This window comes from Arabidopsis thaliana, chromosome 5 (genome assembly GCF_000001735.4).
Source record: "Arabidopsis thaliana chromosome 5, partial sequence".
Classification (NCBI taxonomy): domain Eukaryota; kingdom Viridiplantae; phylum Streptophyta; class Magnoliopsida; order Brassicales; family Brassicaceae; genus Arabidopsis; species Arabidopsis thaliana.
This window is the reverse complement of record NC_003076.8, coordinates 18,320,065-18,344,963: the sequence shown is the minus strand read 5'-3', so window position 1 is coordinate 18,344,963 and position 24,899 is coordinate 18,320,065. Positions and strand designations below refer to the sequence as shown.

The following is a 24,899-nucleotide window of genomic DNA, read 5'->3' as shown; positions in this document are numbered from 1 at the left end:
AGACCTAATGCTAATTTACTTACATTATTCTGACTTTTTGTCTTCCTCGTCTTCATAATGTATTCAATAACTTGAATAAATGAATCATTACTTTAATTTTTTACCTTCTTTCTCCACAAATGAATATTAGGGTAGAAGTTAAACAGATTTATATCTCTTCATTATATTTTTGTAAAAAATGATTGATATTGTTTCGGTGCAGAAGTCAAATTATTAAGTAGCTTACTATAATCCTTGAATCGGCGTTCTTTATCCTCAATTAAAAAGATTCTTTATATATAGAAGAACCATATATTCTTGTCATTGAGAAGGTTGTGTGTATCTCATAACCAATTAAAATAAAATGGAAATTTACGTACCAACATGGTGAATTTTTCAATATACGTCAAAAAACCATTTATGATATGCTGGTGGAGGATGTTTCATTATGAAGGTAGATTTATGATCAAAAGAACATCAAACTTATTTAAAATTGTTTGGATATTACAATTATCTGTCTATGTCTATAGGTATATTAGTATTTATTACTATAATTTTAGCGGACTACTTCAAGAAAAGAGAAAAATTATCTCATATTGATTAATGTATAGTTGATAAGTCTGTAATTAGTATGAATCTTGATGTAGTATGTCTAACTATAAAAATAAATGAATTTGGGAAAGATCATTACCAAATGATGTAAGAGGAAGGTAGGGTCCGTGGGACTAGGAGGAGAAAGGGATAAGGAAAGTGGCCTGGAAGATCTGTCGATTACAATTTACCAATTTTTAAAATTCTTTGTTTTTTCTCTAAACAGAAAAAATGAGAATTATGTTATATATTTCCAAAACCAAAACGCGTTTAATAATACAAGTACTAAATAATACAGAGAGAGCATATAGGTTTTGACTTTGACTTTTGAGTCACGACTTTGTTACATTTATTTGAACACATGATGTTTGTATTTAAATAATCTGAAAATTTTGAATATGTGATAGACCATAACATGTAGTCTATAATATTTAAATCTAAAGAATTTCAAAATCCGAGTTTCATACTAACCTTCCGAAATGTGTAGACATTTATTAGATTTTATTTTGTTACTAAAAACTTTTTTGAATGGTCATAAATAATTAAAACTACCATGAAAATTTTTAATCTGCCAAAGAGAATATTTAGAGTAAATCATTCAATCACTAGACCACCATCATTTAATTACCTACTTATATATATTTGTATTATTGAAATCAGAAATGAGTATGCGGAAGCGAAGCATTTAAAAATATAAAAACAAGTTTTATAAAATTTTTAAAAAGTGAATAGGTGTTAAAAGCGTATACAAAAAATTAAATCAAATAATTATCATATTAAAAAATATAATGAACCACAGAAGTCTAATGCATGAATTTTAAATACCTCAACTACAAATAAAAACAAGATAGTTTAGTTTTACACAATAAATAAAAATCAAATAGTTCAAAGCCAAAATTTAGATCACGATCTTCATTCTCATCTTCTTAATTCATCAAATAGAAATGGTTTCAAATTCGGTTTTAAAAACATCATTAAATTCAAGGTTTTGAAAGTTAATTTAATTCAATTAATTAATCATTCCAAGATTTATCAAATAATGATTCATGTGGTGGTCATATTTTTAAGGATGATCTTATAAAACTAAAGTACAAAATTAGTATGCAATTAAATTGCAAAATTAGTTTTGGTTTTTTATTTGTAAAAACAACTATCAAAAATATTTGGGATATTTTCATGTTTCCTATTTATATATGACATCAAATTTTTTAAATAGAAATGCAAACTTCAAAATAGAATTGTAATCTTCAAACGAGCTTTCAAAGTAGAATTTTTAGAAGTGAAGTGACTAGTGAGATTTCAAAAACTTCTTATTCAACTAAGATTCTGAAGTGGGAAGCGGACCTTCAACAAAGCTTCCGTACTTCCTAGGTTACCATTTAATTTTGAATTCATATATTGTATTCTATTGATCAAAAAGAAGGTTGAAGGAGAGCAGATGCTCATAACTTTTAATTATTCTAATCAACATGGTTTCATGAAAACTATTAGTTTCATGAAAACCACTAAGCAAGTATATAAATTGTAGTCTTAAATTTAGAATGTTTGTACCGTTCCCGTATTATTCTTATACTGAAAAAAAATAAAAATTATCCAAATAAATTCATGTTTTAAAATGATCTTTAGTTTGGATCATATGAGTTTATATCCGTATTAAACAATTTCTTAGCTTATTTATATTAAATGGAAAAAATTACCAAAACAAGGTAAACATAGAAAATTTAGTTATTTGTTTCGAGTTATGATTTTAGATTTTATGAGGACTTTTTCTATTTTAATTAATTTATTTATTTATTAATTTTTCGTAGTTGTTATCTTTATGATGTATGTACCCGTTTTTTTAACTTTTGATTTGTTCGTTTATATTTCCGTCTTTGTATCTGCTTCCTATTTTTGTGTTTCAATTAATTTGTACAACTCCTCCATAAAAATCACCTAATTAATTATTAATGAAAGTAAATGAAAATAAAAAGATAAATCAATAATACAAGGCATGTTAATAATTGTATATCGATCAAAAGATAAACTGAATTAAATGATAAAGATATTTTTTTAGTAAATTACTAGTAACAAAACTGCGAAAACAAATATTTGTGTCTTTAAACTTAAGATATGCTCCATTAACTCTCTCTATATATATCAAGAGGTAAAATGAAAAGAAAATCATTTGAAAGATTACCAATTCCCTTTAGTAGTAAGATCTGTCGAAAGCAAAAAACACAAAATGCAAAACAATTGTCCCATCCTTGGTCCCAAATGTGACATCTGTGAATGCTCAGGCAGTGGATGCGAATCTCGCTTCTACAAATGAACTTGAGAAAACTCTACCAATCATTCTAACAAATCGATTTATATTTTCCATTTGTCAAAGTTCATGTTCTAGATGTTTTAGATTCGGTTTGGATTATATCACTAGCTAGGTTCAAAGTACGTTGGAACATTCTAAGAAAACTGAAACCAAAAACCTAATGTAACCCTAATTGACCAAATGTGTTTCTACAAACCTTATTATAATACCAAAGATTAAAGATTTGTAGTTTGGTGTGTCTAGGAATGAAGGTGGAGTGGCCAGAGCTAAGAGGAGTGAGTGGACTTCAAGCAAAGGCAACAATAGAAAGTGACAATCCACTTGTGACTGCTTTCATTTACCCTCAAGGTGTTTATTTACCATCGATCAATTGTTGCAACCGTGTTATTCTCTATGTTCCAGCCGAAGATTGTCCTAATGGTCCTGTCCAAAACCGTCTACTCGTCGGATGATCCACTACGTTGTTTTCTTTTTTCATAACTCAATTTTTCATCTTGATCAGTTTCAATAGTTTTCTTAAGTAACGTACGTTCTACTTTTCCAACTGTTCTCATGAATAATAAAAGGAAATTCTAAGAGTTAATTCTACAAATTCATTATCAGTTTCGATTCTTAATAACGTATATAATTAAAGAACGGCGTAAACTTAAAGAAATATCATTAAGAAAAAAATCATTTAAAGCAACTTTTTTTTGTTTTCACACTCTGTATAAAATGTAAAAACCAATAAATATAAATTTCTTAAAAAACTTCTCTAGTGGACAATAATACAAAAAGATAACTAAATTTGATGAAAAAAACAATGGGCCTTTAATCCTAGTAAGCCCATCACAACGGCTACAACAATTTGAGAGGCGACGCCATTAATCTCCATCGAAATCTATAAGAAAACAAGTTTATCCAAAAAAGATAAGTAAACTTGATAAAAACCCAATGGGCCTTAAATCTTAGTAAGCCCATCACAACGGCTATAACAATTTCACTAAAAAAGTATCTTCTTGGCTCCATTAATGTCCATCTTTCTTCTTTTGTCAGTCTTCTTCAGTGCAGACTCTCACTACAACACACGAAATTGCCAACTTCTCAAGTCAGCTACTTTTTCTCTTTGTACGTTTCCTTTACTCTTTCTTTCTCTCTCTAATTTGTTTTTGCTCTTTCTTTTTCTTCCTTACCTTCGTAATTTCAAAGTTAGTCTTTTTTTAGATGTTCTTCTGATCTTCTCTTCGGTGACCTATTTTGATTTCTTCCTGAATTTTGTGTTACTGCTGATGTTTAGCTTCTAGGGTATGTTTGATTCTTTGTTATTTATTCGTTTAGGGCTTAGTTTCTTACATTTGCCTAAAATCTTACTCTGTTTGGTCGGTTTTGGCTATGGAGAATGTGTTTTGTTTCTGAAGAACGTTGTGTTTTAGATCTAAGAGCTTGTTTCCTGCATTTACCCATTTTGTTTTTCTCTTGTAATCGGATTTGCAGGTTCACTGTGTTAAGGTTTTGTTGTTGTTGTTGTTACTGTTGAAGCCATTACTTGTTGCGATGGAGAAGACTTGTGTTGAGGATGAGTTAACACTCACTGTCACTAGACTCAACAGTGAGTCTAAGAGACGGAAAATCTGTAAGTCTTTGGAGAAATACAAAGCTGATTCAGCTGGGATATTGAGGAGTGTACAGGACCATCTTGATATGCTTGAAACCGATATCGAAAAGAAGTCTCGGGAAGTTGAAACCAAGGAGAACAAGCTTCAAGTTCTGAGCTTGAAATTGGGGAAAGTCCAGAAGCAGATTAAAGCAGCAGAGATTGAGTCAGGTGACAAAGAAAAGGAACTAAATTTGCTAAGGAATCAGATCAAGTCAGAGGAAAACCATATTGAGAAACAAACAGATGCACTTGAAGCTAAAAAGCGAGAGATTAAAGCAGCAGAGATTGAAGCAGGTGACAAAAGAAAGTAACTTGATTTGCTAAGGAATCAGATCAAGTCAGAGGAAACAACACTCATTGAGCTGAAGAAATCAGTGCAGAATACTCAAAGAGAACTTGAGCTGAAGAAGAAAGAGTTGAGAACGACGAGTAGTGTATTTGTTAAGCACGAGCAGCAGCCTGTTGCAGCAGAGGCTGAGCAGTTTAGTGGAGATCATCTCATGCGTTATGAAATCTCATCAGTTAATCTTGGTCACCTTGAAGTTTCCAATGTTCTTAGAGCTAAACGTAATCCAAGAGGATATGTTCTGAATTTAGTGGAGGGAGAAATTATGGATGTTCATCGAAAAAAAGAATCTGGTTTAGGGGAGTTACTGCTGAAGAATTTGGTTCTGTTTTTTGAAGAGCTAGCAGAAATTAAAAGATGGGACCAGTCTCAACTGCAGCTCAAGGCGACACAGGTTGCTACTCTTTGGAAAAGGTTGATAAACATTGAAGCTCCAAGATCATCTCTCGAGGCTTTGGCGTTTTTGTTGTTCATTGTGGCATATGAATTAAAGAGTTTGATCAATGAAGAAAAGACTGCTCTACTTGTCACATCTGTTTCTAATTACAAACAGGGTCCAAAACTCTTTCATTCCCTTGGTCTTAAACTAAAGATCCCCGGTTGGGTTCTAAGACATTTCTGATACATAAAAACAGAAGTATGAAGCAAGGTCTTCTGACTCTTTTCCTATCTTTTGCAGATTATGTTATAGGCCTCATAAACAACCGTCATTATATACCTGCAGCCCGACTTGTATCTTTGTTCGACCTTAAAGACTTCTCAGCCCAAAATCTCTTAATGAAAGCGGTCATCGATTTAAAACGCTCTGCGCTGGAAAAAGTAAGAACTGGTTCATGTGATTAATCTTGGTCATTTATGCTCACTCATGTGTATATGTTTTTGATTCATCTTTTAGGCTGATAACAAAGATGTTGGAAGATTGAAAGCCATCGTTGAACTTGCAGCAGATTATAAGCTTGACATTGATATTTCAGCGGACCTTATTGCCAAACTCATGTTTCATAAAGAAAACCCAACACCACCTGAGCTTCATTGCTCTGTTGAAGCACCAAGCCCATCAGCAAATGGTGGGTCTTCAGGTTCAAGGGTGGGACTTCAGGTTCCTAAACGAGAGACTAAAGCCTTCGTGAACCCATCAACAAATGGTAGGTTCTAATGTCAGATACTCATTATATGTTAACGCTCTAGTAGGAACCAATTTAGCTTGTACTAGGTCTCTCTCTCTCTCTCTCTCTCAATTATCAATAGGCTTGTTCCAAGTTGGTTGCTTGTCTGTTTGATAAACTTGTTCCACTTTTGGTTCTTGTTATATCTAAAGCTTGACTTATATTAGAGAGGGTAAGTATTCATGTAGCTATGTCACTGTTCTTTGGGTTGTGTTATGGTAGCGTGTCGGAGAAGGTAAATATACGTATGATTAGGGCTTTGTTTGCCATCCCAAACGTAAACGAAAAGAGTTCCCATCTGTGAGCTCTAAGCATTTTGAATCGAGACCGAGCCGCTTGAACCGAACCAAAACCAAAGCAATTGAAAATATTTGAAAGGACTTAACTGAACCAAATTTATTATCAATCATATTTACACCAGGATTTATTAACTGTTTTTTTGTAGAAATTTATTGGAAAATACTCTAAAAAACATCATTTTGAAAATTATATGCAAAAAATATTTTGCTGACTATTAAATGAAATTTCTCAAATTTATTACTATTAAGGAACATGTGATGAATTATTAATGTTCCAACGAAAAAAGCTCTCTTTTTGCTGTAAAAAAAAAGAATCTCTTTTTTGCTGTTAAACGATCCAAAATAGAGATCAATTATTGATATTAATGTAATACTATTAATAGTTCATTTTGACACCAAGATTCATTATTAAGTAAAATGTTTTTGTAGATATTTCTTGGAAAAATTCTTCAAAGAAATTACCATTTTGAAAAATTCTTTCTACAAGTTACTCATGAAATTCTCTATTCGTCTTTTGGAAAATTACACAAACTTGCTATCTTGCCAGATACATACATAGAGTTGCTAAGGTTGGATTATATATAGCTTCCAAGTTCTCCAACAAATGAATCGTCCAACTTGGTTTGAAAGGATCCGGACGATGTTTCTCACAACTTCATGTGGAACTAGAATCGTTTTTATGGAATATGAACAATAAAATGTTTAATCTCAGTTTTATTGAAAATTATAACTATAATATAACTAATATTTTTGTATATATAATTTTATTTCAGATTTTTAGATGTACTATTCGGTTTTTTAGGTTCAGATAATTGAGTAGAAACATTTATAATTTGTTCGAGTTTTATGACAATTTGATTCGGTTCGGTTTTGGAACCGCATTTTTTTGGATTGATTTCAGATTTTGGATTTTAGTTTTTTGCCCAAACCTAGCAATACTGGTTTGTAAATTATCAAAAAGTTGGTAATCTATTAAATGAAAATTTCTCAACTTTATTACTATTAAAAGAACATGTGATGAATTATGGTGAATTATTAATGTTTCCAACCAAAGAAGAGATCAATTATTGATATTAATGTAATACTACTTTATTTGATGTGACCTCGGTTTTCAACTTTTTTTCTCAATACCGAACCAAAATCATAATGAAAATCAAACAAACAAAACTAAACCGGGTAAAATTGATTCGATATCGGTTGATTTATACCTGACATGAAGATGCCACGTAAACCAACATGATTTGTTTCTCTATTTAGTCCTTTTTTTTCTCGATTCGTCGAAACAAGTGAAGAAGCTCGAATCAAACGAGTGAGAGAGAACACAAAAAACAAAATCAAAATCTCCGGTGAATCAGGAACTGTACGTCGGAGATTGTGAAAACACGGTGGTCGAAAAAGATGGCGGGACAATCACGAAAATGGATGATTCTGGTAGCGACGATTTGGATTCAAGCATTCACCGGTACGAATTTCGATTTCTCGACGTATTCGTCGAATTTGAAATCGGTTCTAGGGATTTCGCAAGTACAATTGAATTATCTCGCCGTCGCTTCGGATCTTGGTAAAGTTTTCGGTTGGTCATCGGGACTTGCACTCTTGTATTTCCCTCTTTGGACGGTTCTTTTCGCGGCGGCGATTATGGGTTTCGTTGGTTATGGTGTTCAATGGCTCGTCATCACTAACGTCATCTCTTTGCCTTATATTCTGGTAAAAATTATTTTTCTCAACATTTTCTTTGTCTCTGTTTCTTTGATCATGAATCAATTTGTGGAAAACCAAATCAGAAATTTCGAATTTATTTTTAAGATATTATTAGTATGGTTAATCATTATAGATGAAAACTAATGTAGTTTAGTTACTTTATTGCTCTAATGAATATATAATCCATTGAATAGTTTTTGTCTCTTTTCTCAAAACGGAGTTCTTAATTGAAGTTTTACACTAATGTTGTTCATGACTTAATTCATACATTTCTTTTTAATACATAGAATGAAGTATAGTTCAATTCGAGAAATGTTTGAAGTTTTATTAGTAGTTTAGTTCTACATGTTATTAAAATTCGTATTTTTTTGATATAAATATTTTCTTGGTTACTAATGGGAAGAAATCAAGCTTTGGAAGTTCAGAAGAAGAGTCGGTGATGGTTGATTGTTTTGATTAGTAGGTAACATTTCACTGGTTGGTCTCACGTGTTTTCTTTGGCTTTGTTCTGATTTGGCTTGGCTTGATGACTATCTCGAGAATCTTTATTGTTTCCTTGTGATCGGATCTTCGTTTTGTGTGTCTGTGTATAATACTACCTCTTTGTCGCCAATTCATTTAAATAGTGTTCTTTCTTGCAGAAAATGGCAGTTGGGTTTTTCTTCTGAATTATTCTTTTTGATGAGTAGGCATTTGAGGATCTTTTTCATGTGGTAAATATAATATTGAATTTTCAGATAGAAGTGTTATGTCTATATGAAATTATTTGAATTATCTTCCATTGAGACTAGGCAATTAAAAAAAATGAGTCTTTTTTCCTGGGAGGAATGATTAACTTACTTGGAGAGAAGATTGTGATCATATCTGAAATTTTGTTAGGAATTTTTTTTATTTATAAAAGTCTTGAATCTTTTAAAACTGCTGTTGCTCACTGAACTGGCGACTAACTATGAATTTGTGATGTTATTGCAGGTGTTTCTGTGTTGTTTGCTAGCTGGGCTAAGTATCTGTTGGTTCAACACAGTCTGCTTTGTGCTCTGCATCAGAAACTTCCCTGCAAACAGATCACTTGCACTTTCTCTCACAGTGAGCTTTAATGGTGTAAGTGCTGCTTTATACACTCTTGCTTACAACGCAATCAATCCTGTTTCTACAGAGCTATACCTACTCTTAAACGCTCTTGTACCTCTTTTTGTCTCATTTGCTGCACTCATCCCTATTCTTCGCCAACCGCCTCTTGAACCTCTTCCACCAGATGGAGTTCGAAGAGACTCTCTCATGTTTCTATTGCTTAACATATTAGCGGTCTTGAACGGTGTTTATCTGCTTCTCTTTCGTTCAAAGACTTCTGATGTAACTTCAGCTCGTCTTCTCTTTGGTGGATCAATACTTCTCTTGATTCTTCCTCTATGCCTCCCTGGTCTAGTCTACGCTCGCAATTGGTATCTACACAACATCCACTCCAGCTTCCGTTTAGAAGGTTCTGGTTTCATTCTTGTTGATGTTGATGAGCTTGAGATGCATAAAGGAATGGTGACACGTGAAGCCAGCCTTGAAGGCTACCAGTTGCTTAACGATGATGTAGTGCGAGCTGTCAATACTCCTGATCAGAAGAGTTTCATTGAAGATGACGACGGATGTTGTTGCACAAAGGTCATTACAAGAAATCAGCTTGGAATGTTGGGAGAGGAACATCCTCTATCTTTCCTCTTATGCAGATCAGATTTCTGGCTTTACTATATAGCCTATTTTTGCGGCGGCACGATTGGACTGGTTTACAGCAACAACCTGGGACAGATTGCACAATCTTTAGGACAAAGCTCTGAGACAACAACTCTTGTCACGCTTTATTCGTCTTTCTCATTCTTCGGTAGATTACTTTCAGCAACACCAGACTATATCAGAGCGTAAGTCCCTTGCACAAGCCTTTGTACACCTCTGGTTCTAGCGTGATGAGAAGATTATGATGTTATTGTAATGTGAATTTCTGCAGGAAGGTTTATTTTGCTAGAACTGGGTGGCTAGCCGTTGCTCTTTTACCAACCACAATTGCTCTTTTCTTGTTGGCATCATCAGGAAGCTTGGCAGCGTTACAAGCAGGAACTGCTCTAATCGGTCTAAGTTCGGGTTTCATATTTGCAGCAGCGGTTTCCATAACATCTGAGCTTTTTGGACCCAATAGCGTTGGGGTTAACCACAACATCCTCATCACAAACATACCGATAGGATCGTTGGTCTACGGTTTCTTAGCTGCTTTGGTCTATGAATCCCATAGCGTGGCTGGGTCAAAGACCGAGTCGGTTATATGTATGGGAAGAGACTGTTATCTCCAAACGTTTATGTGGTGGGGATGCTTGTCGGTGATTGGACTAGCTTCAAGTGTTGTCTTGTTTCTGAGAACCAGACGAGCCTATCAACGTTTTGAACAAGATCGGATAACTTCCAGCATGCTCTATTCTTAGTATTTCCTCCAATGAATATGGGATAATTGAAAATGGCGACCCAAACTTGTGCAGAGATGTGTTCGTGCACAGAATTTTTGATATTGTTTAGCAGAAATAAAAAGAAAGAGGGATTTGCTTTATAGCATCTTCATTAGGGTATCTAAAATCACAATAAAAAATTTCAAAAGTAATAGAAAAAAGTGAAGGATTCCTGTTTTTTTTTTTTTTTTTTTTTCACAAAGTGTAACTTTTATATATCAATCAAAGGAACCATACATTGGAATGCGAAACTCTTGTTTAGCCAAACACATAGCTACTCGATTACATATCTGTGATTTGCATTGTGAAATTCTTAATAATCTTAAACCACATAAGAGAGTAGTTCAAACACTACATGAGATACCAATAGTGCTTCAGCTTGTTGATTTTACGAGAAAGGGGCACATGAAAACCTACCATAGGCTTGAAAATATTTCAACAACCGGTGGAAGAGAGATTAACTCAATATCTCCGGTTTCAACCCACTATAACACTGCATTCCATCTGTTTTTTGCCAAAATATGAAATTAAGCCTTGAAACCATCTTAGCAAGGTCAAAAGAAATGGATCAAACTAAGAAGGATCAAAGACATAGAGGAGATATATCAGAAAGTTCAAGCAGAAAATAAAATACTAAGAGAGGACAAATCAAATCTCTCACTTAACCCCCGTCCTAGGAACCTTTACACTTAACGCGCGACCCAGCGGAGCCATGAGTGCAATCCAATCAATCCTAAACTTCTGCAAGAGTCTCAACTACTAAAATCCTAAAGCTTGAAGGAAAGGTAACCACAAAGCAAGCCAAAGATCAAATACTAAGAACTTAGAAATACACAAGTGGCCGAGTCCAAACTAATTCCGAGGTTACAAAACGCATCCTTAAACTACTGAAAGAAACAAACCCCTTCTTAATTCATTCACTATGTCACAAACGGAAGATCTAGACATCGCGTCAATACAGAAACATGAATCGAAGGGGAGTCCAGAGGAAGCCTTCGAGACCTTCCAGAAGGATCATCTTCACAGACAACAGAAACCAAAGCATAGCCGGTATATTACACATGTAACTTTTGAGAAACTTATGATTTAGAAACTCTATTTTACCCATGTCACTTGATTGTTGGGTTAATTTTGTAACAAATTTAAATTTAATTAAACAACTAAATTCTATAGAAATAATATCATTTTATTGTTAAGATACTCTTATGGAGATGCTCTTTGAAGATTTAGAGTCTTTTTTATTAATCACCTGTTATTAATTATTGATTTATGTAAAATAATTCAAAATCATTTACCATCCTTTTCTTCTATTCAATCAATGATTTGTGAAACTCAAATCAAATCCATTGTTATTCAAAAATTATCAAACCTTTTAAGAAAGGATTTTGAAAAAGATTTTAGGTAATTTTCATATACTACATCTTTAGTTGAAAATAGGGATAAAGAAATTCACCTCTTCAGACTATGGTTTTATTGAAAATAGGAAAGTTCAAAGCTTTACACAAATCAAAGAGAATAAACACATGAGAGAGATCTCTAGCTTACATACCCATTTGGCAGGCTCTTAACCGCAATGGTATATCGACACAAAACCCACAACAAAACAATTGTTGTGTTGATTGCCTCTATTTGTAATCAACGTAAGACATCTCAGCCATTTCTTTCCTTGCTTTCATAAGGCTTAATGATTTCTTAAGATCTATTCCTCTTCGAGTGCATCAGGATTGAGAAATCCTACTGTGATACATGTATCCTTGGTATTAGGCTTTCGAATTTGTCGAGATCACCATATGTTGGAGGCATGATGGGTTTACAGGTTGGGGAGGACTGGTAATTGAAATTAATGATTTATTATTGGCTGAAAATCATTGACACTGCAAAAACTAAATCCTTGGGTGTACATAAATCCTTGGATCTCACTGGTTATTTTTTCTTGTCTTGCAGTGATGAGAGTGAGCTCAATAAAAACAAAAATTATAATCATCGAAGAATGTTGACCATGGGTATTCTTCCTCCGGCTGATGTTGAAACTCTGGAAACAATGCCAGTGTACGTGTATCTACGACGTCATTATCCACCTCCATATTGTCCTGAAACTCCTCCATGTCCGTCATTTTAAACAAGACAGCCGCGTTTCCAGGAGGAGTGGAGGAGGAAGGCAAGTGGGGTTGATTTGGTTCGTCTTTGTTTTGGAAGACTCTAGATGAGGCAGAGGTAGTTATGGCTCAGCAGATGGAGGAGGAAGTGGAACGAGTGGAGTCAGCGAGAGCCTTGCGTTTAGTGGGCCGTGGATGGTTATGCTCAGATAGGTAAGTAATAGCTAACATGTTTGAATCGGTCTCGCTCCGTTGGACTTGTTTTGTAGCTTTACAACCATGCGTGAACTTGTAAGCGCACCTGTAGTAACCCCTGAGGAACAAATAATTAATTAAGTCATCAAGTGACCATCAAAAGTCATAACTAACCATAATTTGATCACTTACGCACAACTGGATTAAAAAAAAAAAAAAACATCTATAATATCCTTCAAATGGAATATTGTGATTATAAGATAAGTCTGCATCATAAAAAAGAATTTAAAGGCTTATAATTTGCGCCGTAGATAATTAAATGAACTTTCTATTTTACAAAGCTGCAGTATTCTGCTTAATGTGACTTTTTCAATGGTTAATAATTTTTGTTTTTTCTTAGAAATATTCACTTTTCCAGCAACATATGAAGGTTTACCAGGCCACCAGCAAGTTTAGGATGATTACGTTTGTGTATAAAAAATGGTGTTTTGCAAGTTGTTACAAAACTTTCCTTTTGTAAAATACTATTTTGTTTTTGTTGGATTTAAATAATTTGTTTATATGTATAACTATTTATTATGTTTGTAAAGAATATAATATATACACAAATATAGGAATATGTATATACAAAAATACATGAGTGTACCTTGGAAAACGAGAACCTAAGATGTCTTTTTGACCGTACTTTCGCCAAGTCCATAGATCTCCCTCGTCTATAGCCGGTATGGAAACCACTTTCTTTACCCTACTTTCGCTATGTTTCTTCTTCCTGCATCCAACGTCGATATAACATATATCGAAACCCATGTGATTATATATTGTGATTTATAGCTAGTTCTGTGATCAATGTTAGTGTGTGCCATGATCAGTTCGGTTTAAGATAAGGTTTTGTGCAAAAAAAAATTTTCATTCGCCAAATTTTTGCAATTTTACCCTCTACCTCTAAAATGCAAATTAATCACACAAAGTAAAAAGTAACACGTAATGTAACCCTTTTTTGCTATCGACACGGAGTTTAACCCTACTTTTAGAATTTTAAAAATCTAATGTTTTTTTTTTTTTTTTTTTTGCAAAGTTTAAAAATCTAATATATGTTACCATAAAAACGATTACAACATACGTATAAAGGTTATTTTTATGGCATCAAAAAAGTTTTTAACATGATAATAAGAAGTAAAACAAAAGCAAACATCAATTGAAAATTGAAAAAAAATAAAAAAGACTAATGATTCCCAAATCTTTGTGGGTGGGAGAGAAGTTCTATAAGGAATGTAAGAATTCAGAAAATTTCATAATGCATATATGTCTCTCATGGTTTCATGAAAGTAAAAAGATACATAGATATGGAAACGTTGAGAAGTGGGTTTTTGTTAGATAAACTAACATTTCCTTGACACATCTTATGTAAGAGTATTTTTCAAAAAGATGAAACCTTGGTGAGTAGCTCACAATCAACTTTTCTAAAATCCTCACGAAAAAAGGATTTAACAAAGAAAGCCGAGCAAAAATGCCAAATGTCTCTAGAGATTTTACCTCTGATTGTAAATTAATGTCTTTTTCACAACAAATCTAATATTTCATTAAATAAAAAATAAACTTTTCTAAAATCTTGAATGGAGTAAAAAACGGATTTTTAAATTAATCTAAAAAGTACAAACATGAAAAACCTATGTTATTAAGCAACTTGGAAAAGGTAGCATACTGGTACATCTCTAATGGCTTTTTTGTAAACTTTAGTTCAATCTAATAAATTGCACGTTTTTTCATTGCACCTAATGTGATTTTATGTACTCAAATATTTTCAAATTTATTTAAGTCTACGGTTGTATATGAAGCTGATAGAAAAAGAGAACTTACTTTTTTGGTACGTCAGACAAATTCTCGGTCATGGAACTCTCACAATCAGACAGCAGCATGGATTGTCCATGGAGGATTTCTTTACCCATTTGTCTTTGCAAACTATGCATCACTATTTCCCCATTTGATGATACACTTATGAGAGACACATCGGCTAAGACCTTGAGCCCAGAGCTAACATCCAAGTCAATACCGGCAATAAGTGGTGCCACAAAATCAACATCCTCGTCATTGAACAAAGACGCTATGTAAAGAAATAGAACTTTATCCATCTCCTGTAAATCATCATAGCTGACTCTCAATACTTCATAACCGGAAACCTCTACTGGATCCAAAGACAAAACTAGTGCTATGTTCTCAAGACTTGTATTGCCAGTTGCAACATTTATTACACGGACTCCACATCTTCTCACTGTGAACCTATCATTTAGACACTTTGTCTGCTGATTGATAGGAAAGAACTCAAATACAACTAATCCAGCCCAGATATCAGGGTCATTTCCTTCACCGGTACTTGGGCGCATGTTGACATCACTAAAGACAAACGTATGATCCTTTCGAACTTTTGGAACAACTTGCCATGGTGCCCAACAATGAAATTTTCTTTCTATCCTACAAGAGCGGCCTTCTTTGTTGCTCCATCTGCAAACACAACTTATGCCAACATCTGTAGCATCACAGTAGTCCTCGGGAAATGCAACTTCCACCAGCATACCAAATCCCACAAGCGTGTTCCTCCATGAATGATTTAGTCGTGTCATTACAGAAGATCCTGATTGCAGATCAAATGTGGCGTTTTGATTTGTATGTGAGGGCGCACTGAAGCTGAAAGTCGGAGCTTTGTTGATGAGTTCCTGTTGCAATACAAATAAGTCAGATATGATATGAGGAGGGTGTGGTTGGGTGTACATAACAGGCACTATAGAGAGCGGGAGACATAGGCGAACAGAGAAAGAGAAAGGATTGAGGGGGTGATGGAAAGAAAGAGAGCTAATGGAGAGGTAAGTAGACAAGAGAGAGGCAGAAGGAGAGAGAGTATTACCTGCGTATACCCTCTTGGTATGTGTTTTACATAAGTCAGCGTTTTCAATAAAAAATCGTTGACCACTTGTTGAGATAGATCGAAAAAATTGTTGAACTTGTAATGCATAGGAAGCTTCTCCGAGTCAGAACCATGTGCATTCAAGACCTCTAGGCTTAAAGGAAGTTGGGGCACTTCTCTTAACGTAGTGCCAGCAAAATATAACTCTTTTAGGTTCCGAGGAAAACCCTGAATAGTCTCGAGCTCTGAGCAACCAGAGAGATCAAGAACTTTGAGAAATTCTAAATTAGCCATGTTTGGCAGACTTCGCAAACAAGATCCATGTGCATTCAAGATTTCTAGACTTTGAGGAAGTTGTGGCACTTCTCTTATTGCAGTGCCACCAAGATATAACTGTTTCAGAAAACGAGGGAAACCCTGAATAGAATTAAGACTTGAGCAACCCGAGAGATCAAGAACATTAAGATCTAAATTAGCCATGTTTGGCAGACTCTGCAAACAAGAGCAATCTTTCAGCTCCAAGCAAATAAGCTTCCCAAGATCTTGACAAGATGAGTTAGATTCCAGCAGACTTGTTAAACGCTCAAGTTCCTCTGAAAGACCCGGAATTTCTGTTAGAAAATTCACAAGCTCTCTATGGTTTGGCTTAACAGTGGAAACTGGTAATGCTAATATGCCAGTTCCCTGTAGATGTAGTTTCTCAATATTTGGTGGAATTTCTAGGACACTTTTAATCTTTATGCAACCTGAGAGATTTACAACTCGTAGACGTAGCAATCGACCTGCGGCTGGGAAATTCTGCAGTCTCGTACAACCTTGGAGATCAATTACCTCAAGATTTTCAGCTTTTAAGAGATCATCGATATCAACTAGATGGTGGGAATGGCAAAGCCTGATCGTCCTCAACATCTCCAGGTTCTGAGAAGACAAAAAAAAAGCAAGCTAAATGAATAACAACAAAATTTGTCAAGTAATGATAAGGGTGAACGACGCATATCAGAGATTGCTTACCTTGGTTCCACCCCAAAGTTTCTGAAGTTGACTATACGGCATGTTGATTTCGACAAGGTGCCTTGGATCAAAATTCTGAGGCAAAGATTTCAGAGGATAGTTCTCCCAATGGAGGAGTCTTAGCTCATTAGGAAGAGAATGCAGAGAGCCTGTTGGGAAATTGATTACAGGATGGACTTCAGGATTGGAACAATAAATTTTGAGCAATCTAAGGTTCAACATATTCTTAAAGGCAGAGGGCTGCAGATCAAATCTTAAGTTTGATGTGTCTAGAAACAGGCCTTCGATCTCTTCAGAGCCCTGAAAATATTGGAAGTGGATATATTAGGCCGTTGGCTCATAAAGTAGAAAAAATATGAAACTATCAAAATATAACAAACCTGAGCACGTTTGAAGGTTGTTTTAGGTTCTCCATTTGCTTTGTGTTCATTATATTCTAATAAATATTTGATGCTCCAAGGTTCCCACAGTCTTCTGCGCCTCTCGATCTGTACTGTTTCTCCATTTATGATTTCTCGGCCGATATCCTGGGTCAGCTTATGCAACCAAACTCGGTTTTCTGAAATAGTTACCAGACACTTGTCAACAAGGACATCAATTTCAACATGTGGAAAGAAACCACAACCCTCAAGCAGTTGTATCACGTAGTTGACATTTTCTCCCTGGAAGAAACAAGCTATGTCCAAAAAAATGTTCTTTTCGTTGTCACTGAGTGTGTCATAGGTGCTTTTAAATGCATCGACAATCTTAAATGGAGGACGTCGCTTGAGTTTGAGGAATGCAGTCTCCATTTCTGAGAGTTTTTTCTTACCTTTCAGCTCTCTTCCATAAACACTGATAGCTAACGGGTTTCCATTAGCATAATTTATTACTCTCACTGACAACTCCTGGAGATTCTGCTCTCCCATATCCTCCTTTATAGACGCAGACAGCAAGAAAAGTTGACGAGCCTCTTTCTCATTTAAACCCTGGACCTCATATATTTGATTGATTCCGCAAAGGCAAAACACTTGTTTATCTCTAGAGGTTATGATGATCAGGCTTCCGGGTCCTAGCCAGTCAAACCCCTCGAGAAAGGACTCCCCAACCAGAGCATTGCGCACGTCATCGAGAACAACAAGAACTCTCTTACTGTTCAATCTGTCTCTGAGCGAGCTCAGTTTCATAATGGTTGCATCATTGCCCGGCAAAAGTTGTTCCTCCAGCAAACAATAAAGACCCTTCTCATGAATTGATTTGTCATAGTCTTCGATAAAACAAGAAGCATCAAAGGCGCTAGACATTTGGTCAAAGACTGCTTTAGCAAGTGTTGTCTTTCCTATGCCAGGCATACCCCAAATTCCAACACAACGGATGCCTATCGGTTGCTTGTTAACCATGTTTTCAATCTCCAGCAGCTTCGAATAGATTCCAATTCGTCCAACATAAAAGTGCGTCTCGTACACATCTCTCACAATCTCTTCTACAAGTATAGAGTCACTACATTCCTTCCTGCACCATATTTCATCAAATATTGAAAACACTACACTAGCCATCCAAAAAGTTTTACCAATTTTCAACATAAGGAAAAAAAAAGCAGAGAGTAGAATAAAGCGAAAACCTGGATTGGTGAATTCGTGATAAGCCTCTGAAATCCAGCTCGCTAAGCCATTGGTCCCGTAATAGACTGTCACCGTACAACACTGAAACCACCGCCTGGTCCTTGTTGTTCCTTTGGCACTCGAGAACCTTGGCGAACTTGTCAAGCCATACCTCGGAAGGATCACAGTTTCCGGGTAAAACCATCACAGAAACCCCAGCTTTCTCGATCTTTGCCTGAGACTCCTTGAAAAGCAGATCATCGATATCTACATCTACGACCACATTATTTATGCCTTTTCGACGGAGAGCTTCAGAGAGGTGGCTCACGAAAGAGTACCGTACCTCTTCTACGCAGCTGATGCACACGAATTCCTCATCCTTTTCACAATTGGTCATGATTTCGCGCTTTGATACTTTGAACTAACCTTTGATTTCGCCGGAATTTTTGTTTATGCCGACGATGCTTTTTCATTGGACATTCAACCACTCAAATCTCAGTTGTTTTTTTACATTTGATATTTTTCCAACAGCAAAAAATAACAAAAAGGTATTTAAAAAAAGAGAAAAGAATAGTCAACAATACATTCTTGCTACTCTAACGCACACCAGTGAGGAAAAGTCCAAGTACACCGGGAAAAAGCTTTTGGGCCATGGAGACATCATCTATTTCCACTGTGGAAGACAAGCCACCGCAGCATCAGGTGTTCATCAATTTCCGTGGGGCAGATTTGCGCCGGAGATTCGTCAGCCATCTCGTAACGGCCTTGAAATTGAACAACATCAACGTCTTTATCGACGACTATGAAGACAGAGGTCAACCTCTAGATGTACTGCTGAAGAGGATAGAGGAGTCCAAAATCGTTTTGGCTATCTTCTCCGGCAACTACACCGAGTCAGTCTGGTGCGTGAGAGAGCTGGAGAAGATCAAAGATTGTACGGATGAAGGAACACTCGTTGCGATTCCAATCTTCTACAAGCTGGAGCCATCCACCGTTAGAGATTTGAAAGGAAAGTTCGGTGATAGATTTAGGAGTATGGCTAAGGGTGATGAGAGGAAAAAGAAATGGAAGGAAGCTTTTAACTTGATTCCTAACATTATGGGCATCATCATTGACAAGAAAAGGTACCATTTTTTTTTATTTTTTTTGACTCAGTTACAAACCTAGACACAGTAGTGATTAGATTACAATTGTAGACAGATCTATGAATACTTCTAGAACCTTTTATGGAACTTAGGGAGGTCATGATCTCATTAGCCTTGAAATTGCAGTGTGGAGAGTGAGAAAGTCAATGAAATTGTGAAGGCGGTGAAGACAGCGTTGACCGGAATACCACCGGAGGGAAGTCACAACGCCGTCGTGGGTGCTTTAGGTAATAGCAACGCTGGAACTTCCTCAGGAGACAAAAAGCATGAGACTTTTGGAAACGAACAACGGTTAAAAGATTTGGAAGAGAAGTTGGATCGTGATAAATACAAGGGAACTCGTATCATTGGAGTTGTTGGGATGCCCGGAATTGGTAAAACCACACTCCTGAAAGAGCTATATAAGACGTGGCAGGGCAAGTTTTCGAGGCATGCGCTAATCGATCAAATCCGTGTAAAGTCCAAGCACTTGGAGTTGGATCGCTTGCCTCAAATGCTCTTAGGCGAGTTGTCCAAGTTAAACCATCCTCACGTAGACAATCTCAAAGATCCATACAGTCAACTGCATGAACGCAAAGTGCTTGTTGTACTTGATGATGTTAGTAAAAGGGAACAAATAGATGCTCTTCGTGAGATACTAGACTGGATTAAGGAGGGTAAGGAGGGAAGCAGGGTTGTCATTGCAACAAGCGACATGTCCTTAACAAATGGTTTGGTTGATGATACTTACATGGTTCAAAATTTGAACCACAGAGATAGCTTACAACTATTTCACTATCATGCCTTTATTGATGATCAAGCCAATCCTCAAAAGAAAGATTTCATGAAGCTGTCAGAAGGGTTTGTACATTACGCCAGAGGCCATCCACTAGCCCTCAAAGTATTGGGTGGAGAGCTTAATAAGAAAAGTATGGATCATTGGAATTCGAAAATGAAGAAACTTGCACAGAGCCCCAGCCCTAATATTGTCAGTGTCTTCCAAGTGAGTTATGATGAATTGACTACAGCGCAGAAAGATGCATTTCTCGACATAGCCTGTTTCAGATCACAGGACAAGGATTATGTAGAAAGTCTACTGGCTTCATCTGACCTTGGTTCGGCTGAAGCAATGAGTGCAGTCAAATCTCTCACGGATAAGTTCCTGATTAATACTTGTGATGGCCGAGTGGAGATGCATGATCTATTATATAAATTTTCAAGGGAAGTTGATCTGAAGGCATCTAATCAGGATGGTAGCAGACAACGGAGGCTGTGGCTCCATCAACACATAATCAAGGGAGGCATAATCAATGTATTGCAAAATAAAATGGTGAGACCAGAAGTTCCTCTAGAGTTTTATTGGTAAGAACTTACATTTTTTTCTCTTCACTGATCGTGTTTGTTATTGGTGCTTAGAAAGCTGCCAATGTTAGAGGTATTTTCCTAGACTTGTCTGAAGTGGAAGACGAAACGAGCTTAGACCGCGACCACTTCATAAATATGGGAAATCTCCGGTATCTCAAGTTCTACAATTCCCATTGTCCACAGGAATGTAAAACCAACAATAAAATCAACATCCCTGATAAACTTAAGCTACCATTGAAAGAAGTTCGATGCCTCCACTGGCTGAAATTCCCATTGGAGACACTTCCAAACGATTTCAACCCAATTAATCTTGTCGACCTTAAGCTGCCCTACAGTGAAATGGAACAACTTTGGGAGGGTGACAAGGTGTGTCTCTGAATAATCTGTTGATTGCTTTTGTGAATGGTTAATTTACCTGGATAGGTTTGTTTGACTGGTGGCTAAACTTTGTTTTCTTCTTTTTCTGTAATAGGACACACCATGCTTAAGGTGGGTCGATCTCAATCACTCAAGTAAGTTGTGCAGCTTGTCAGGGTTATCAAAAGCTGAAAAGCTTCAAAGGTTGAACCTTGAAGGTTGCACAACACTGAAAGCGTTTCCACATGATATGAAAAAAATGAAAATGCTTGCTTTCTTGAATCTGAAGGGGTGTACAAGTCTCGAATCTCTTCCAGAGATGAATTTGATTTCTCTGAAAACACTTACTCTCAGCGGCTGCTCAACTTTTAAGGAATTTCCGTTGATTTCAGATAATATAGAAACTCTATACTTAGATGGCACAGCAATAAGTCAGCTTCCTATGAACATGGAGAAGCTTCAGAGACTTGTTGTATTGAATATGAAAGACTGCAAAATGCTAGAGGAAATTCCAGGCCGTGTTGGTGAGCTGAAAGCTCTTCAAGAACTGATACTCTCTGATTGTTTAAATCTCAAGATTTTCCCAGAAATCGACATTAGCTTTTTAAACATTTTACTTTTGGATGGGACAGCCATTGAAGTGATGCCACAATTACCCTCAGTGCAGTATTTGTGCTTAAGCAGAAATGCTAAGATCAGCTGCCTTCCTGTTGGAATCAGTCAGCTTTCTCAACTTAAATGGCTGGACCTGAAGTATTGTACGAGTCTTACATCAGTTCCAGAGTTTCCACCAAATCTTCAGTGCTTAGATGCACACGGCTGTAGTTCGCTGAAGACAGTTTCAAAGCCTTTGGCCCGTATCATGCCAACTGAACAGAATCATTCCACATTCATTTTCACCAACTGTGAGAACCTGGAACAAGCTGCAAAGGAGGAAATCACATCGTATGCTCAAAGGAAATGCCAGCTGTTATCATATGCTCGGAAACGCTACAATGGGGTATCTCTCTATACCTATATCTATCGCTTTGCCTCTCTCTCTGTATCCCTCTCTCAGATTTTTGCATTTCAAAGAAACTCTGCAATTTTAAGATTTTACTTATTTGAACTTTGCAGGGTCTTGTTTCAGAATCTTTGTTCAGCACTTGCTTTCCTGGATGTGAAGTGCCTTCTTGGTTTTGTCATGAAACAGTTGGATCTGAGTTAGAAGTAAAACTCCTCCCACATTGGCATGACAAGAAGCTTGCCGGGATTGCTCTATGTGCTGTAGTCTCATGTCTTGACCCCCAAGATCAAGTCAGCCGCTTGTCAGTGACCTGCACCTTTAAAGTAAAAGATGAAGACAAGTCTTGGGTCGCATATACTTGTCCAGTAGGAAGTTGGACCAGACATGGAGGCGGGAAAGATAAGATTGAGCTAGACCATGTCTTCATTGGATACACCAGTTGCCCACATACTATAAAATGTCATGAAGAAGGTAACTCAGATGAATGCAATCCTACCGAAGCCTCTCTTAAATTTACTGTGACAGGAGGTACAAGTGAGAATGGAAAATACAAGGTGTTGAAGTGTGGTTTAAGTTTGGTGTATGCTAAGGATAAAGACAAAAATAGTGCTCTTGAAACAAAGTACGATATGCTTATTGGAAAGAGCTTTCAAGAAACTTCAGAAGGGGTTGATGGAAGGGTAAAGAAAACGAAAGGAAAGTACGTTATGCCTGTTGAAAAGAACTTTCAAGAAACTACAGAAGGGGTTGATGGAAGAGTAAATAAAAAGAAAAAAACAAGAATGGATAATGGACGGCCAAAGAAGAAGCAGAGATCAGGAAGAGATGATAATCAAACTAGGATGCAAGTGGAACTCCAAGAAGGAAATATAAATTCAGTGATCATGCACACGGTTAAGAATTTCTGAGTGGGAGCCCTGTCAAGTTTAAGAGCAGAAAGTTAATCTTTTGTTTTAGACCTTACTTGGCTGTTTCTGGTTTAAAATAGTTTTTGGCCCTTGTATGTATGACTCTAGTATTTAAGCTCTCTGTAAGACTCCTTTTCAGTTGTACGAAGAAAATCTTTTTCATAATTTTCTCTCACGTTAATAATCTGAAATGGTTATTTGTTCGTGCATGATGATTGTTTTAACCCCACTCATTTTGTTGAGTGCTGCTGATTTCGTTTGATGTGTAGCTTGACTATCAACTTTTAGCTCTCTAGCCGTCGTGCCAGGTAAGAATGGCCTCTTTGTTTTTTTGTTTTTTTTTGTTTATGTGTGTTTGAGTTTCATTTTGACTGTCTGGGAATTGAAACGAGGGTATTTGGGTTTGGCGTTTGTGTGTAATGGAATGATTCACCCTCGACATTGGAGGGAATGTGGGCTTCTTGGAACTGTTGGAACTGCTATATGTGCTATCGTCTCGTTTCAGGACTGCCAAATCCAAAACAACAACCTCATGTATCTTTATGCCTTTCTGACGCATGCTTGGTGGATATACCAAAAGAGATATGTGGGCTTCCGTCAGTAAACATATTGGATCTTGGCGGAAACGGTTTCAGCACAATTCATGAAAGCATCAATCTCCTCCCTAAATTAGAAAGCCTTAGATTTGCGCCATTGCAAAAACCTCAAATCCCTCTCAGAGCTTCCCCAAAGTCTAGTACATTTGAATGTGCACGGTTGCGTGTCTATGAAGTCAATTCCTTGGAGCTTCAAACGGCTTCACTGCACATTTAGTAATTGTTTTAATCTGTCTCCAGAAGTCTTCAGAAGATTTTTAGCAAAAGCTCGGGCTATTGTTAAAACCATGAACAGAGAACAACACCAGGTAATCTAACCCAACACCAGGTTTATATTTAAACATAAACTCGCATTCTTCAGCATATCTAATTTATTTTTGTCTTGCTGTAACAGAAACTCATCACAGTAACTGCTATCAGCATCTGTGGGTCTGAAATCCTCAACTGATGTGCTTGCATCTGTGGGTCAGAAATCCTCTGTGCAAAAAGGTTCTTCTGTTGTGATACAGCTAACTAACTGCTTCCCTGAGAAAGACTTTCTTAGGCCAAAAAACAAAAACAAAAACAAAATAAAATAAAAGACTTACTTAGGCTTTGCTATGTCAGTGGTAGTTTCATTCCGCGATAAGTACTACAATGCTGCTGGTTTTAGCATTAGATGCACCTGCATAAGGAAAATGAAGAATGATCTTTCTCATAGGCTAGATAGAGTTTTTCAGTTTTGGGCTGCTAAGGAAGCTTCAAAGATTAAAAAGGATCACATATGTGTCTTCTACGATGCGATAATTCCTTCTGATGCCAGCGAAGGGGATAGCCTTTACATTTTTGATGAACTAGTTGAATTTTGAATTCCGTCCTGTCAATAAACCAGAATGAGGTTTTAGCTGATAGTTGTGAAGTAAAGAATTGTGGAGTCTATGTGATTACTAATGCAAGCGGTGATACAAGTCTAGTTTAAGAACAGTTGTTCTCCTACTAAAAGAGAGAGAAGTGGAAAGAGGCCAGTTGCTTCAGCTATGGATCCAAGAGGTTTTTCTTCACACCGGGAACCACTGCCGCGATTCAAGAGAGGTCGGTATAGGAGAAGTGTTGAAGCTGCAATCCTGAACATAAGAAAGAGGAAAGATGAAGATGTGCGAATCTGAAACTTTTCTCATCTCGAATTTAACTTTGTTTGTCTTATAAAAACTAGGAATTCTTAAACACTGAACCTAGAGACCAAGAAACCAAAAATAACTAGGGTTTTGCTTTAG

The 24,899-nt window shown here is 36.3% G+C and overlaps 4 protein-coding genes, 2 long non-coding RNA genes and 1 pseudogene across 11 annotated transcripts; 5 read left to right on the top strand and 2 right to left on the bottom strand.

Moving 5' to 3' along the window:
• Positions 1–3,123: 3,123 nt before the first annotated feature.
• AT5G45277 (inhibitor of trypsin/hageman factor-like protein) lies at positions 3,124–3,330 on the top strand (the record flags this gene model as incomplete). Its single annotated transcript, NM_001344605.1, has 1 exon — positions 3,124–3,330. One exon carries the CDS (start codon positions 3,124–3,126, stop codon positions 3,328–3,330), a length of 207 nt encoding a protein of 68 aa, NP_001331601.1.
• Positions 3,331–4,527: 1,197 nt separating this feature from the next.
• AT5G45276 lies at positions 4,528–6,210 on the top strand (annotated as a pseudogene). Of its 3 annotated transcripts, none has more exons than one of them (3): positions 4,528–5,414; positions 5,540–5,679; positions 5,756–6,210. The 3 variants fall into 3 exon arrangements; another variant differs by having other exon boundaries at positions 4,528–5,459; another variant differs by having other exon boundaries at positions 4,528–5,679.
• A 1,357-nt stretch (positions 6,211–7,567) lies between these two features.
• AT5G45275 (Major facilitator superfamily protein) lies at positions 7,568–10,759 on the top strand. Its single transcript, NM_203157.2, has 3 exons — positions 7,568–8,032; positions 8,999–9,933; positions 10,020–10,759. Exons 1-3 carry the CDS (start codon positions 7,724–7,726, stop codon positions 10,486–10,488), a joined length of 1,713 nt encoding a protein of 570 aa, NP_974886.1. The 5' UTR covers positions 7,568–7,723; the 3' UTR covers positions 10,489–10,759.
• A 333-nt stretch (positions 10,760–11,092) lies between these two features.
• Positions 11,093–11,537, bottom strand: AT5G06705. Its single transcript, NR_142941.1, has 2 exons — positions 11,411–11,537; positions 11,093–11,247 (listed from the first exon to the last, which is right to left on the bottom strand). It is a non-coding gene; the product is annotated as an other RNA (long non-coding RNA).
• AT5G06715 lies at positions 11,162–11,496 on the top strand. The gene has a single exon (NR_142942.1). It is a non-coding gene; the product is annotated as an other RNA (long non-coding RNA).
• Positions 11,538–12,043: 506 nt separating the features above from the next.
• On the bottom strand, positions 12,044–18,761 carry RRS1 (Disease resistance protein (TIR-NBS-LRR class)). Of its 3 annotated transcripts, NM_123894.4 has the most exons (7): positions 18,311–18,761; positions 17,091–18,201; positions 16,711–17,010; positions 15,700–16,617; positions 14,658–15,511; positions 13,447–13,569; positions 12,044–12,918 (listed from the first exon to the last, which is right to left on the bottom strand). In NM_123894.4, exons 1-7 carry the CDS (start codon positions 18,685–18,687, stop codon positions 12,735–12,737), a joined length of 3,867 nt encoding a protein of 1,288 aa, NP_199339.2. In that variant the 5' UTR covers positions 18,688–18,761; the 3' UTR covers positions 12,044–12,734. The 3 variants fall into 3 exon arrangements, with proteins under 3 accessions (NP_199339.2, NP_001318742.1, NP_001078715.1); NM_001344604.1 differs by having other exon boundaries at positions 12,090–12,918; positions 13,447–15,511; NM_001085246.2 differs by lacking the exons at positions 12,044–12,918; positions 13,447–13,569 and having other exon boundaries at positions 13,573–15,511.
• A 27-nt stretch (positions 18,762–18,788) lies between these two features.
• On the top strand, positions 18,789–23,200 carry RPS4 (Disease resistance protein (TIR-NBS-LRR class) family). The gene is made up of 5 exons (NM_123893.2): positions 18,789–19,414; positions 19,562–20,744; positions 20,831–21,145; positions 21,252–22,136; positions 22,253–23,200. The coding sequence occupies exons 1-5, from the start codon at positions 18,942–18,944 to the stop codon at positions 23,048–23,050; spliced, it is 3,654 nt and encodes a 1,217-aa protein (NP_199338.1). The 5' UTR covers positions 18,789–18,941; the 3' UTR covers positions 23,051–23,200.
• Positions 23,201–24,899: the final 1,699 nt, after the last annotated feature.